Source organism: Pleuronectes platessa, chromosome 12 (assembly GCF_947347685.1).
Source record: "Pleuronectes platessa chromosome 12, fPlePla1.1, whole genome shotgun sequence".
NCBI lineage: Eukaryota > Metazoa > Chordata > Actinopteri > Pleuronectiformes > Pleuronectidae > Pleuronectes > Pleuronectes platessa.
The window spans coordinates 2,926,384-2,942,251 of record NC_070637.1 but is presented as its reverse complement, the minus strand read 5'-3'; the positions used below and the strand labels follow the sequence as shown (position 1 = coordinate 2,942,251).

At 42.9% G+C, this 15,868-nt stretch overlaps 1 protein-coding gene across 1 annotated transcript in view; it reads left to right on the top strand.

The window, feature by feature from the left end:
* Positions 1 to 13,620, top strand: part of birc6 (baculoviral IAP repeat containing 6) — a 114,005-nt gene extending 100,385 nt beyond the window's left edge. The window contains 2 exon segments of the mRNA XM_053436916.1: positions 10,324 to 10,458; positions 12,386 to 13,620. Coding sequence (XP_053292891.1) covers positions 10,324 to 10,458; positions 12,386 to 12,565 — 315 coding nt within the window. The 3' untranslated portion in view covers positions 12,566 to 13,620.
* The last annotated feature ends 2,248 nt before the right edge of the window (positions 13,621 to 15,868 follow it).

Sequence of the window (15,868 nt, the reverse complement as noted above, 5' to 3'; positions counted from 1 at the left end):
ACCACTATCCATGAACAAAAAGGTTTCACCCACTTCGTGTTCATAAACATTGAGAAACGTCTCTTATATTTAATCCACTCCAAGGTTATAGTTCTGATCTTATTCTAACAAGAGGAAGAACTCAGAATAGTGTGTAAAACAATAAGTTGCTTAATATCTGAATTTCTGTGCATAAGAAATACGATACAAAACCTTACAGAGGGCCAAACTATGGAGCTTTTTTCCTATTTTATTCAAAATTTACCATCTTAAGAAAAGTGTCTTACTGCTCCCAAGTCAGTAACATTTCACACAACTGAAACATTTACTTTGTAAAATCTAATTAAATAAAGTTATAAATAAAAAACTGAGAAATGCACAGGTCACAAAGTCGAACAGTACAACTGCATGTATGAACAGTTTCCTAAAGCTAATGAAATGGTCCCACTCCTCAGACTTTGTTTTTTAACCTTTTCGAACACAAGTCACCTAACAGACAGAGTGTGTGTGGAGCCACAACGCAGCAGACATGAGGCGGTGTAAAGACTTTGAGCATCCCGTTCATATCCGGGTTGTCTTGCAGCGGTATGGAGGCGCCGGGCCTCAGCAGGAACACCCCCATGCTGAACACCTCCGTCTCGCTGATGTGCATGTAGGTGACCGGGCGGCTCTGGAGCCCCGCCGCCCCGGAGCTCGGCTTGCTTTTCCGGGGAGCGATTTTTCTGGTCCGCCGCCCGATCCGCTTCACCAGCGAGATGAGCTCGCTCTGTGTGTCCACCACGTTGGACGAAGACTTGAGGCCCCTGTAGGTGATGCAGGCCTGCTTCGCTATCTTCTGGATCAGAGGAGTTTGGTTGTCCCGCATTCTGTCTGCGGGTGAACAGCAGCCCAGTGCCCTACTCTCTCGCACGTTGTAATCGCGCCTTTGCTGTTAGAAAATCACGTTTTATTATATTTTTAACTATATGCATGGCTTGTTGAACTAGCAGTTTTTTGGCTTACATCTGCTGTTCCTGAAAATGCCTTGTCTGCTGATGTGGTGGTCTCTGCTCTACTTTGGCTGATGCTTCTCGAGACTGACGCTGTCAAGTCTGTCACTTGCCAAAGCTCATCCTGTCACCTCTCCTGACGCTGCATCTTTAGCTCTTTGGATCTTGACACAGAAATGTGGCACCTTTATGAGAGGGGTCGAGACACATCCTCTCAGTGACCCATCTCATTGCACTAAATTCTTTGATACAGTATTGTTTCTGTCTGGTAAACCCATTACGTCATTACCTGTTTGGTCTTTCACTGCTGTCCATCCAGGTCTTTTGAACCTGTCTTTTAGCTTGACTGAAAATCAATGACCTGTTCAGCTTGTCCGAGAAGATGCCCTCCATGTGAGCTTGCTGGCCTCCGTCTTCTTTTTGCTGTCTTACTTTGGTGTACAGCTTCATCAGAAGCCTTCATATCAACCTTTGCTGTTCCGGCTGTTCTCTTACTGTTGATGAATAACAGCAGGCTCCTTTCTGCCAACTGCTTCACTATTCTCTAACCCTGACAACTGGTTCTTCATTTATCCATCATTTTGACCTAATTTTAACAGTGCTGCATCCAGAAAATGTGTCATAGTTTTGTTGACTACAGTAGCTCACTATGCGATTCAGCACCAGTGCACCTCCCTTAAAACCTCCACTAGGTTTCCATTCTCCACTAACACTTGAGTTGGTCGGTCGTGAAATCTGCTGAAAATGTTCAATGTTGCACTAATACAGTTCCACAGCTTGTGGTTTTCGCTGAGCTTTGCTGATTAGTGGAAGTATACAATCCCATATGCAATGTTTCTGCTGCCAGTTTCAGAATCTTTCACCATCTTCCTGAATAGGTTTGAATGTTAGTCATTCTTTGCTACTACTTCTAGAACATCGCCGCTTTTCCTAACCCATCATTATTTATTAAGTACTGGTACAGTAATATAGCATCTGGTCACACGTTGCAGCACTTCACAGTCAGTGAATGAGAAAAACAACCTGCACCGTCATTATTCTTACCGGCTGAGTTGAGTGTCTGCTGCAAATGCACCCAACGGTCACCGATACTTCACTACAGCAAGGTGATGTCGCACAACATTATAACATGTTTAACTTCAATTGAAGAGATGTGTCTTGGTCAAAGCAAAACTGTGTTTGTTATTACTTTTACCCAATGAATTTTTTTAGATTTTACAATGATAATATATAGATTTATAACATCTAATGAACATTTCATGATGTGCTTGTTCTCTTTACTGGTCTCGACCATAATTTACTTAAATTTGAAGTTCCCATTCAAATAATTTTTTAACCTTGAAAACAATCTTAAAGGGGACATATTATGAAAATTCCACTTTTGTAGTGCTTCTACACGTTAATTTGGGTATCTGTCTACCGTCCCAAAAACTATTGAAAAAGAAAAACTCCCGCGATTTGTTGTGGTTCCTCTATGTCAGAAACTATACGCTAGAGTTCGTTGAATGGGAATACGACCAGAATTGACGTCACAGTCGGTCCACATGGCATAGCCCCCCCGCCCCCGTGAGGCGGAGATCTGGCAGAGGAGGAGACCAGGGTAAATTACGAGCCACAGCACCCTCCTCAACTCGAGGCGGCGGGTGTTAGCTGGGGAGCTAGCCGAGGGGGGACGCTAACCCGCCGGGGAGCGGGGTGAGAGGCGGAGGAAACAGAGCCTGCGGTCGGGGTAAGTTAGAGCCACAGCCACCTCCTCTGCTCGGGCTCGCTGGCCGAAGTCCACGGGATGCTGGCTCCATGTCAGCGGTTCGCTTCTGGTGGACGTGTTGGTGTTTTTTCCGGGGACATGTCGTTATTTGTTTACGGGTAGCAGCAACAAGCTAACGCTAGCTTCTGTGTTTGTGTGTCGCCCCGGTAGAAGCTGCAGGTATAAATAGAAAACAGCTGTTTGTAGGGAGCTAACGCTAGCTTGCTGCTAGTTTGTGTTTAAAGTTGCAGCACTTTCTGGAATGGTGGCTTGTGCACGTATTTACAGCAGTATTGCAGGGATATGTGGCACCCCACCCGGGGACGTGCCGGTGTTAGCTCCGGGGACGTGCCGGTGTTAGCTCCGTGGAGGTGCCGGTGTTAGCTCCGTGGAGGTGCCGGTGTTAGCTCCGTGGAGGTGCCGGTGTTAGCTCCGGGGACTTCCCGGTGTTAGCTCCGGGGACTTCCCGGTGTTAGCTCCGGGGACGTCCCGGTGTTAGCTCCGTGGAGGTGCCGGTGTTAGCTCCGGGGACGTCCTGGTGTTAGCTCCGGGGACTTCCCGGTGTTAGCTCCGGGGACGTCCCAGTTTTAGCTCCGTGGAGGTGCCGGTGTTAGCTCCGGGGTCGTCCTGGTGTTAGCTCCAGGGACGTGCCGGTGTTAGCTCCAGGGACGTGCCGGTGTTAGCTCCAGGGACGTGCCGGTGTTAGCTCCGGGGACGTCCCATTGTTAGCTCCGTGGAGGTGCCGGTGTTAGCTCCGGGGACGTCCTGGTGTTAGCTCCAGGGACGTGCCGGTGTTAGCTCCAGGGACGTGCCGGTGTTAGCTCCAGGGACGTGCCGGTGTTAGCTCCGGGGACGTCCCATTGTTAGCTCCGTGGAGGTGCCGGTGTTAGCTCCGGGGACGTCCTGGTGTTAGCTCCAGGGACGTGCCGGTGTTAGCTCCAGGGACGTGCCGGTGTTAGCTCCGGGGACGTGCCAGTGTTGGGGACTGTGTCTCTGCCGCTGTGGACACTTAGATGCTTTACGTGTATCAGCAGCGAGCTAACGCTAGCTTGCTGCTAGTTTGTGTTTAAAGTTCCAGTACTTTCTGGAATGGTTGCTTGAGAACGTATTTACATCAGTATTGCATGTGGCACCGCACCCGGGAAGCATCGGGCTGGGAGGTAGGGGGAGAGATCCCATTTCGGGTCCGGAGTGGAGGAACAATGCTCTGAGTCGTAGATTGTGTGTGTGTCTGGCGCCCCGGGCATGCAGCAGGTATACATAGAAAACAATGCACTCGGAGGCTAACCCGAGTCGTAGCTTCTCTGTGTGTCTGTCTTTGTTAGAAAATAGCACCGGAAAGTGTTCCAGGACCCCCCGTCTCCGGCTGCATTGTACCCGTGCTTGGGCGCTCGCTCAGCGGACAGCCTCTGCTGTGATGCCCGGGCGGCGAAGCGGAGGAGGGGGGGGAGAGAGAGCTGCGCCTTATAACTTTAGTGGCCCCTACAGATTTGCTCAAAATAGGTCAAAGGAGGTCTGTTTTAGACAGGGTAAAAAGGGTGCTGTTTTAAATGATACTTGTGGTATTTTGACCAAACATTTTTACAGACATTTCATTAAGACCCCAAGGAACCATATCAACTGTGGTAAAATGGGCATAATATGCCCCCTTTAACTCAAACTCCAGTTACTGCCATGCTCCAGTGCTTTCAACCGTATCACGTCATCTTCAACAGTGGATGGAATTTGAGTGGATGTTGTGGAACTGTTCAAACTTTCCATCTCTTGTAGCGCTTGCAGTTTCAAAGGTCACAAATTAACTCTTTGAAGTCCTCTGAAAATAAATGGAGAGGTTGAAATGGTTGACGGCTCCAGAACAAGCTTGTAAGTGGAGCTGAGATTGTTTTGTCCAACACTGTGCAATTGTGACCATAAATGAAAGGTTGGAGATATAAAAAAAAAAAAGAGATTTTATCAAGACTCAAATGTACCTACATGGATGTCCCATGAGACCCTGCTGATGATGATGCTATTTGGTGGGATCTAACCACGTAGACATTTATCTTTTGGTGTTTGTATGTGTGAGAACCAGATGCTATTTATAGAGGGGGAGCACAGGCTTGAATTATACAGCAGCAGATTGTCAAGTGGAATTAAGGACAATGGCCTGCATGTTAAAATATGGATCATTTAGTATGTGTTTGTGAGGGTAAGAATGAATGAGGGTACACTTGTAAATGTGCATGTTTGAGTTGAGAGAGGGCTTCACAGTGTGTTTGTGGTAATCAGGCTGTGTGTTTGTGGGTGTTAGAGAGCAAAGGCAGTATCGTCAGAAAGGCTGTACCAGATAAAGTATTATGTCAGCTGTCGTCAGATTTGGGGATTCACTGTGAAGATTTTAATTCATCATTTTCCTCGTGGCATGCAGAAATTCACAGAATGACAACTGGCATCTAGTTATCAACAAGGATAGTCCTTATGAATTACTTGTGAGAAACACTCTAGGCCAGATTTACTACCGATTCATTTACATTGTTGCATTGAACATCCTTCAAGAATGTGTTATTATAACGTAGTGTGAGAACTGTGGTTTCCATACTCTTGCTTTTAAGTGAAGCATCTCAATGTGTACGATTTTAGAATGTGGAATTCTCACGAGTTTGCTCATTGTGGGTCAGTTTGTGTTCAGTCACTCCCTGATTGAGTTGCTCTGCAGCTGTTTTTGGAGGTGAACGACCAGGCGCCTCCTGGCTGCTGTAGTGTGACAGACCAGGTCTTCTTATAGGGCTGCATTAATATATAATTACAACGTGTGACCCGTTACACTCTCTCAGATTGAAACGCTGGCTAACATACCTGAATGCAGAATCGTGATTCCTGCATTGTCATGTACGAGAGAACCTCACTTTTCTTGCTGAATGTCTTATGCAACCATGACTTTGCTCCATCTTTAAGCCATGTTTTCTGAGGTGCGAATCTCCACTCCGATTTTAAAACAAATGACTTCAGTCATCCGGAAAAAAACTGTCATGTAAACTTCCACTGCTGTGATGTCCAAATGTTGGTAGTGAAACTGACTGCTGCACTGATCTTCATTTCCTCCATCACCACCTCTCCCACTGTGCCATTTTGCAGTATAATTTTGTACATAAGTGTGTCTTCTAGAAACAGTGCCACTGGCTCCAGAGTTTCCATTAGCTTCCAAAATCCCTCATCCTCAATAATAATAATTTACAGGCATCATTGCTGGTTTTCGTGTCTGTTCATTCGTTTTCTTGGTTAATCATGGATGTGAGAATGAGGTAGATGGTTTATTGCAATATTTATCCACTGCACCTGGGCTAGGGATTGCAGAGATGTCCATAACATACATTTTAAACTAGCCTAGAAAATACTCTTATTATCTGGATTTGGATAATATCTATGATTAATCAAGTCAGATAGAACCTACCTTTTTCTTTTGGTTTTCCAATGTTTGATATTTCACCTCAGTTTGTAGCTTCTCTCATCAGGTTAACCAGCAGAGCATGTACATTTTTTAGCAGGTATGCCAGCTAGTCCTGCTAGAACCTAAATACTAACGATTCCCCTTATTTATAATTCCTCATTGAACTGTTAAAAAACAAGCGTTTTACAGTATGTCAGTCGACAGAGGCGAATGATTTGACTAATGGTCTTTCAGGAGACAGCCATAGTTGTCATACTGTACATATATCTTCACTGAAATGCACAAGGGTCTGTGGAGCCACTGACTGGTGGCAACGCTAACTGGCACCCCATCATCTCAGGCAAATATCCCCAACACTGACCCCCATGTGGTTTAGTGCCATAGGCTAAGGGTCAATGTCATGAGCTAGACCATTAAATTGATAGCTGTAAGGAAAAGGGCGGGATGTTGGGAGGTCTATATGGTGGACCTGAGGCTGAAATCGCCTCCATATATTTTTGTACTGACATCTGGAGGCTGTTCTCATGTATTGAGAGCTGCACTTGCACCGTTCATGATTGTTCAGTGATATTGCTGCTTAACATGCTCAAACTCTTAAGTGTTTCACTGCTTAAAGTATCACATGGTTACGCTCCCACTCGCTCCACAAAGTGCTAGAAAGCTGTCCTGACGGATTGTTCCATTCAATAGTTTGTATTGCTCCATTATTGATTGTTTTTAAAGAGGCATCTCTGTCTTGACGTTACCAAGCAGTCAGTTTTGGGTGTTACCTTTTCATTTTACACTCACTCAGCACAGCCTTTTCATGGTGATGATTCATCAAGACATTACACATTTCCTCTGAGATTGTGCATTTTTTACATGACTGCATCACATAACGTCTCACCTCCACACATCACATAGTTTCTTCTGGATTCATATCTGGTTACTGTGGAGATCACTGAAGTTCACTGATGTTCACATTGTCATGTTTAAGTTTGAGACTTTTGCTGTGTTACATGGAGCATTATCCTGCAAGAAGTAATCCGAAAATGATCAAATGTGGCCACAAAGGGATGAACATGGTCAGAAAAATACTTGGATAGACTGTGACATTCAAACGATGATTGGTTGGTTTTAAAGCCTGTCAAGAAACCATTCCACACATCTTCACACAAGCAGCCGCAGTCCTGACTGTTGACACAAGGCAGCTTGGCTCCATGGATTCATGGTGTTGACTTCACATTGTGATTATAAACCTCCTGCTTTGGCAAAAACTCGGATTCAACAAACCAGACTAACATTTTCAGTCTTCAAATGTCCAGTGTTGGTGAGTCTGTGTCACTGCAGCCTCACATTTTTGTTCCTGGCTAACAGGAGTGGAACCTTACGTGGTTTCTGATGTTGTAGATCATCCACCTCAAGATTGTTGTTCATTCTGATGCTTCTCTGTTCACCATAGTTGTAAAGAGTAGTTATCTAAGATCTGTCCATTGGTGTCACTTGGCTCCAGCTTTATAGGCTGTTACCTTTGTCGCTTTGATTTTATTATAAATAATAAATTGGAATGTTATTTTTTACTGAAATCCTTATCTGTATTACATAAATGGTAACTTGACCAGGATGTCATTATATTCAGATTTCACCTCCTCATAGATGTATCTTTACTTTTAAATGATCCTTTAAGCACTTTACTGTTTCATTAGTTAAAATAACATTGTAACCACAGCTTTTGGAGATTGAGCTAGGATTGACTTAGTGGTAAAAAAAACTAGTTTTATTTTGCAGATGCCGTTCTAGTTTTCCTTTGGACATCAGAAGTAAAAAAAAAAAAATATTATTCTGTCTTCGCAAGGGTCAGAGCTGAAGGCAGGGTTAGTGGGGCTGGTTCCTGAGGCCTTGACACAGTACTGATGGAATACAGAAAATCAGGAATAAGGAACTTTTTAATAACTGCATGATTCACCCTCGACCTTGACCCTGCATTGGTCGAACGTTTCCACACGTCCATTCTTAAGCTTCACACACGCCCCCTCGGTTGCCCTGCGGAATAATGAGTGGACAGCATTACTTCAAAGGTCAATGAGTATATCTGGCAGCCCGGGCTTTCCATTAGAGGGCCTCGTCTTTGACTGCACACATGAGCTCAATGTATCCGTGTGTACAATTCTCCATGTACCTATCTGTTTGTGTGTGTGTGCCTATGTGTGCTTGCATGCACGAGTGTGTATGTGTGTGTACGTGCATAAGGACATGTATTTCTTGAAAGGTCATTTGTCAGGACGCCCTTATCCAACATACGCTTCATGATCCGATTTGGTTTGCATATAGAGCTTCCTTCCATGCTGTGATCAATGGCCATGTCCGAATACCAGAAGTCAAACGACTGCTGCATTAGCACATGGAGCCCCAGGGAAAATGTCCCATTTAAACCACCGTGTCTCAAACATGTCTATGCATAATGTCAGGCGTGTGCCTCTGTCTTGATCTTCCTTATGATGGGTAGTATATGGGTTCTGTGTCTTGATTCCTGACCCTTGTTGCTGCTTGATGAAAGCCTAAGCGGCAGCCAACAACACCATGTTTACCACTCACCTGCAACCTTGGAACATTCCCTCTGCTCTGGGGACAGTCATCCACCTCCCCCAGATGTCACTTAAACAGCTGAGGGAGTGGGGGGATTGGTTGGGAGGAACAATAGATAGGCGAAGATATGGGAAGTAATGTGAAAGATTGTATGAAGACGGAATGTGCTGAGGGAGATGTAGATGGAACAGAGAGATAAAAAAAAAGCAACATCCCCCCTCCCCCCTCCAGCTCCCCTTGTGGCCTCTTTGCCTCTCTTCTTGGTAAGCAGCAAATCAGAAGCCACCATAAATGAATTCCATCCTTCCACCAGCAGATCAGCAGCTACAGACGTATCCAATACAGCGCTCACTGCATACTGATGACTCTGCCATGGCGACTGTTGCTAGGAAGTTGACTGGAGGGGTGGGAAAGCATGGGATTTGTGCATGGATAATTGACGTCATTCACTAAGCAGACTATCATACATATGATGTCTGTTGTGTATGTAATTTGCTATACTAGATAAATTGTAGGCAGTTTATATACTGACATCAATAAACGACATGAGAGCACATGTTCTGTCAGAGGGTGGCCCAATAATACTACACAGCTCCTGAAAAACCTATGACAGTCATTAGATCAACGTTAAATTGATAATAATCATCTGCCAAAATGTATGTCTTTGTGACATAATATATACCATAAGATGGATATGAGTGATTGGTTTATTTAAGTCTCTGATTGTCACTTGTGACATCATATGATTGGAAATCATTTTCTGTGGCGATATCTTGGATTTTTTTTTTTTTTTTCTGACCGTATTTTTGTTGACTTTCACCTTTTACTTTTTATATCAGCTCCAAAAGTTAATCATGTTGAGATTCCCTACTAAGTAATATTCCCACCAAGCTTCATGAAAATCTGTTCATGTTTTTATGACTTATTTTGTACATACACAAACAGACAAACACAGACTGGACTGAAAACATCACCCTGCTTCTCGCTGAGCTGATAGTAATGAACTTTGCCCTGACGATGGCACCAGATGAAAAGCCAGAGGATGACCTAAGTTAGTGCAGTTCATCAGGGGAAAATGGACATTTATACCCAATTTATGGTTGCTGGACATCCCAAGAGCCACACAGAGACATGTTGAACGAGGCATCGAAGGATTGAGCTGAAGCTCAAATCAATGCGTTTTGCTGCTGTGATATTTGAAAATACAGTTCAGTTGTTGGAACACAGTGTGTAAAATTGTATAATATCATGCATTCTTGCTATGAAGAGCCACAGTTTACAGTGCCTTTCATATTAAATGACATTGACTCAAGTTTACCACAGTAGGATGTTTTGTTTTTACTCTTTGTTCATCTGACACAAACCACAAGAGAGCCTGTATTTTGGGAGCAAACTTGTATAAGTGTGACGGATCTGAGAATGGATGAGGATAAATGAAATACCATTTGTTAAATATTTAAATAGAATACAATGAGTTGTAATCAGTAAGGCTATACATTACATTCTTGTGAGAGCTGCACTGCAAAAGGCTTTAGAGAAGTTTATCAGGGTAGAGCAGAATGATTCCTTGGTTGTGCTGCCCTGTGGTTGACCACTGCTATGTCATGTGTTTGCAGGTAATCCACAAACATTTCTACCTGAAGCGAACAGAGATCATGTCTCAGTGTGAGGAGTGGATTGCTGACATCCAGCAGTACAGCAGCGACAAGAGGGTCGGCCGCACCATGTCCCACCATGCTGCTGCACTAAAGGTAAAGTCATTCAAAGCAGTGAAAATCTACAACTGTCAGCACTACAGGCTCTTTGACCCCAGTGCCACATGTAAAGGTCGACTTACTCTAGTAGTGGCTTGATGTCTGTAATCATATATCCGATGAAAGCTTGGGAAAACCTAGTTCCACGACTTCTATCTTTGTATTCGTCCAATAAGTCAGAGTGAATTACCTGATGTGGCTCAGTCAACTGCGCTCCACTGAAATACTGGAGCTAGACGCGACTCACAACAGGCTGAGTCACGCTGAGTAACCCCCTGTCTTTGACTGCTTTACACAAACTATGATCACAACTAACATCAATTTCCTACTATCTTTTTCTTCCACTAGAATGAGTGAATATTTTTAAAGGATATGAATTCATCTGATTCCACTGGAGAAAATGCATCAGGTCGAAACACAGAATTATGTTGGATGATTTTTTTTTTTATCGAGTCACTTTCAAAATGTTACACTTCCTGTTTCATGCTGTTTAATATGTCCTCACTGCATTAAAGGTTTAAACAGTGGGCAGGTTACCGCAATGCATGTAATCACAGTTGGTGTTTGAGCTCTGGTGTCCTGCTAACATACTGTGAATTAGCTGCAGGGGACAGTGGACCCTTGCCAGGCCAGCACCTTAATTCACATCCCCAGCCAACTCACCCCTGAGACACACTCATGAGCTCATAATGTACAGAGATACACACTCAAACACAATAACTAGCTCCCCCACATTGAGGCTGCTCTCCACTCTTCTCCCTCCGGCAATAAATAACTACAACTCATCCCCACTGTAAAAACATTTTAGCTCCACTGCGAAGAGGCCGGAGCAGAGCCCACTTGTCATTTAGCTGCAGAGTTTTTGTTTATTTTCTAGACTGCGTGCCAGCAGAGGAGCTTTATAACCGTCCAAATCACCATAGAAATACAGACCATTTACCATCTTTAGTATTACAGGTTTATCATAACCAAATGTGGATACAGTGAAATGTTCCCCTCATGATGAATGAAGATGAGAAAAAGATTCAGAACTGATCCTCTATGGAACATAATTATTTTTATCAATAGGTCACAAAGACTAGTTATGGATGTTGGCCCAGTAACTAGTTCATCTGTCCACATGTAGAGTACACACACTCACTGCCCTGCTGCTCTAATACTCATCACAGTACCAGATATGGATTCATCTGCCACTAAAAATAGTCAGCAGAAAATGCTTTTAAAGGGATAATTCACCCAGAAATGAAAATCCACTCATTATCTAGTCAGCACTATGCTGATGGAGAGGTGGGGGAAATGTCTGGATTTTCAGTGGTAAACAGTGTTGCCAAATCAATATAATTGAATAAAAAAAATGGTGAACTATCTTCAGACATAAAAAACTAAAGAAGATGAACATAACATGCCTCCATACTGCTTGTGTGGTGCCATCTAAGTGTCCAAACTTGGTGGAAATGACCACGTTTCGAGTCGAGCATTAATGTCGGGGCTTGTGGACACTTTGATGACCTCACACAAGCAGTATGAAGGGATGTTATGTTTTTCCTGAAACTACAGAAGTGTTTTGTGGACTGAAACTCGCCACTTACTCTCCATCGGCATAAGGGTGAGTAGATAATAAGTGAATTTTCATTTCTGGGTGAACTATCCGTTTAAGTAACATTTGTTGAAAGGAAGTTTTACAACCAGTGAACCAGTAGAACCAGTGTCTTCAGGGAATCCAAAAGAATTTGGAAACTGACAAATACATTGCGTTGCTTTTGGTCTTTTAATGTGATTTATTGACAGTAAGGAAAATATAGAATGACACCTGACTTTTGTGACAGCTAATTTGAACACATTGATAATCTGTGAGAAATGTGATGTATTCCTGTCTCCCAGTGTTAAGTTTGACCGTTTGTGTATGTGTGTGATCTCCTTGCAGAGACACACGGCCCAGCTGAGAGAGGAGTTTCTGAAGCTGCCCTGCCCCGACGGTCTAGAGCCCGACGGTGACGAGTTCTCAGAGAAGAGCGCCGCCCTCATACTCAAAGAGCTGCCCAGTCAGGACGCAGAGAAGCCCGGCAGCAGCCAGGGCAGCCACTGCGTCGAGGGCCAGCTATGAGTCCCCAACCCCCTCCCAGCATCTCCGACCCTCCCCGCTCCTCCGTATGATTATTTCTCTCGAAAAGACTTGATGGCTTCAGAGCACAAGCCACCACTTTGTCAATATTTGTATGTAAAGATCTAATGGCATAAAAGAATAGAACGAGGGGACGTGGGGAAACGGAAGACAACGAGATGAACTATGCTACACCCATATTGGAAACAGTCGACAAAAACTTTTATTTACCTGTAAAAGAGTGTAAACATTTTGTGCTTTTTTTCCAATTGTGAAATAACCACTGATTGGTATGTTATTAAACTTGTTTATGTATACATATGGAAGAGGAAAATTACAGATTATATAAGGGAAACTACCTTTAGAGAAGAATGTTTACTGAATGTTAATTTCCTTTTTTTTTTGACTGTTAGAATGACAACAGTTGTAACCAAGGATAGACTGTTCATTCTTTAAGGAAACTATTTAAAAATTGAGCGAGAAAAAGAAAACACAAGTAATAGAATCTGAGATAAAAGCTGCTCTGCTCATCCACAGCTTCATTTGATTTCCTCCAGGATCATATCCACTTGAATAATGCTGACGTGGACATTCTTAATGGTATGTTCTCCCATTTGCAGGCTCCAAATTAAAAAGCACCATGCTCTGGATAAACATTTGTTGCCTCTCAGAACTTCTCCATGACTGTTTTCCATCAACACGTCTGTAGATTATGAGACTGTGTCAGAGCCACATCGGAAATGTATTTTGAAGGCTTGTGCATGTGTAAGTTTGTGTTTTCTGTGCGTGTGCAACAATCCCCAGTGAGATACAAAGCTGTGATGTGCCTTTGATCTACACCATACCACCAAATACTCCAACAGAGTACCTTTTACTGATTACTTTGCTATTTCTACAAAATTAATGATTCTGCTCCGTCTGACATAAAAACTGCTTTAATCTTTTTTTTTATTATTATGTTGAACTCCAGTGAACAAAAACTGCACTTTCTATTTTGCTCACTCTTTAGAACAGTCACATACTCCTTTTGCTAGGACATTAAATGGAGCTTGAAAGTACGGTTGGATTGTGCGAATGCTTTTTTCTGCGTGTAACAGGACGTCAGCGCTCTCACCTGAGAATATGAACGTTGTGGAGAGACGCTGACTCTGAACACCGGAGCAAAGATGTCAGACAGAATACAAGTTGTTGCAATAATGACGACTTGAGGAGTGAGGGGCAATCCGGTAAAAAAACTAAAAACAACTTCCATATCCATCTGTCATTTTCAATATATGCTCGTAATTTTATTAAATGATTTAGGGTAGTTTTTTTTTTTTTTCAATAGTCTTCAAAACCCTCAGTCAACATGCCTGGACATGTAGAGTTCAGTTAGTTCTAAAAGTTTAAAGAACAAAGTTAAAGTTAAAGTTAAATATTTATTAACACTTGAAGGATAAGACCAAGAGCTAAATGCTAGCGTTGATATGCTATGAGTGGCAATACTAGCATGCTGATCTCAGGTATTTCGAAACTTGTTTCACAGCAGATTTAGCTTCATAAAGCCACACATCAAATAAGAGTAGATGCAGTGACTGCTTCTGTTTTCATATTTAAGTTTTTTACCATGTGCAAACATTAAACACAACCAGACCTGTTATTTCATAAGCTGGTTCATGTAGTTATGGTAATGAGAGTAATTGTCTGGTTGGTGAATTCTGCTTCACACTGACAGACGCCAACATTGAAAAAGTCTCTGTGAACACTTCCCTGTTACCCTTGTGGTCACTTTTCAAACACCTCCCCCTGATATGCAGTACATCCGTGCATCAGAACTCTGACTCTGAAGGTGATCTGTTCTGTTGAGCAATCTGTTGGATATATTAAACGATGTGGTCCGTTCAATAGACTTTCAACTGTTTGTCACAATATTCAGTGAGAGGTTTTGGCTCAGATGCCATGATATGATCGCAGTGTGTAACTTACTCCCCTTGTGTCATATTACAATCACTAATTCTTCACACTCACTTGAAATTACTCAAGTGTATCTGAACAAAATCTTCACTTAATGCAGTTCAACTCGTTTTGGTTTGTGAGGTGTTGAACTGGAAAATGCCTGAACAGGGTTGTGGTCAAACCTACTTAAACCTTTGTGATGTAGTTTTGTTTTTTATGTAGAAATAAAGTTAAGTTAACATCAAGTATTACTCACCAGAAGCCATAAGTATCCTCGAGGTCTAACCAAGTGGCAACCATGATGATAAGATGAGAGAAACCTTAAGTGATCCCACGCTGGGGAAATCCCCTTGTTCCAGCAGCAACTAGGCAGAATCAGGTAGATGAGAAAGAAAAAAGAAGAGTGCTTGTATGAATGCATATGTAGTTCGGCATATACTGGGTTACATGTTAAACCAACCAGTCCTTTGGCTGCATTGCATTCTGGTCTATTCAAAGAGTTTCTCTCCTGTGTCAGATTCCACCTGAAAGTTCTGCAAACTTGAATCAACCCTCTCACACATCTTCCCCCCCTTGTGGCTTTGTTTGGAGGGGGACACTCCCAGTGAAGGCACTTCATTGGGGCAGGGCTTTAGTGTGCTAATTACCACTTAACACAAAGTACAGCTAAGACTGAAAGTAATGTTGTAATTTATAACATATAACAATATTTTTGACCCATGTCCACTTGTGACCATGGATGACTGTAAAAACTGTTAATGAATCCATCTAACATTGGAATATTTCATTGTGAACCAATGTGCAATGACAAACCAAACATTTACATGTGAAAGGAATGTGTCCCACCAGGTTTATGTTGCTAAAGATGATGGTGGGCATGATTTTGCACCATCAGGGGAACACCTCTGGCTCCTGAGGAATTACCGTCACTGTTGAATCTCAGTTCACCTAAATCATGCAGCCTGCAGCTCCATGTCTCTTGCAAGCAGACATTACAGCTCCAGGTTTGGGTTATGCAGAGATGACTCAGTGACCAGAGAAGAAATTCTGCCCCTGCAGGAGTGAAATTTATATTTCCTTTTGCATGTGTGTCACTTTACAAACAGGTGCATGCAACAATTCCACATCTGCAACTGCCTTGCACGTGAACACGTAAAACAATAAGGATCTTAAAATGTCATCTAAACAACCGTGCTCATGGCAGCAGGATGGTTTCAGCATCACTACAACTGAACAGCTGCTGGGCTTTTCAAAACCACCAGCCCAAAGTTTTATTTATATGACAGAATAAAGCAAAAGTTATAAAAACAATTATAAAATATGTACATTGGCAAGAAAAAGTAAGTGAACTATTTCTCAGTAAATGGATTT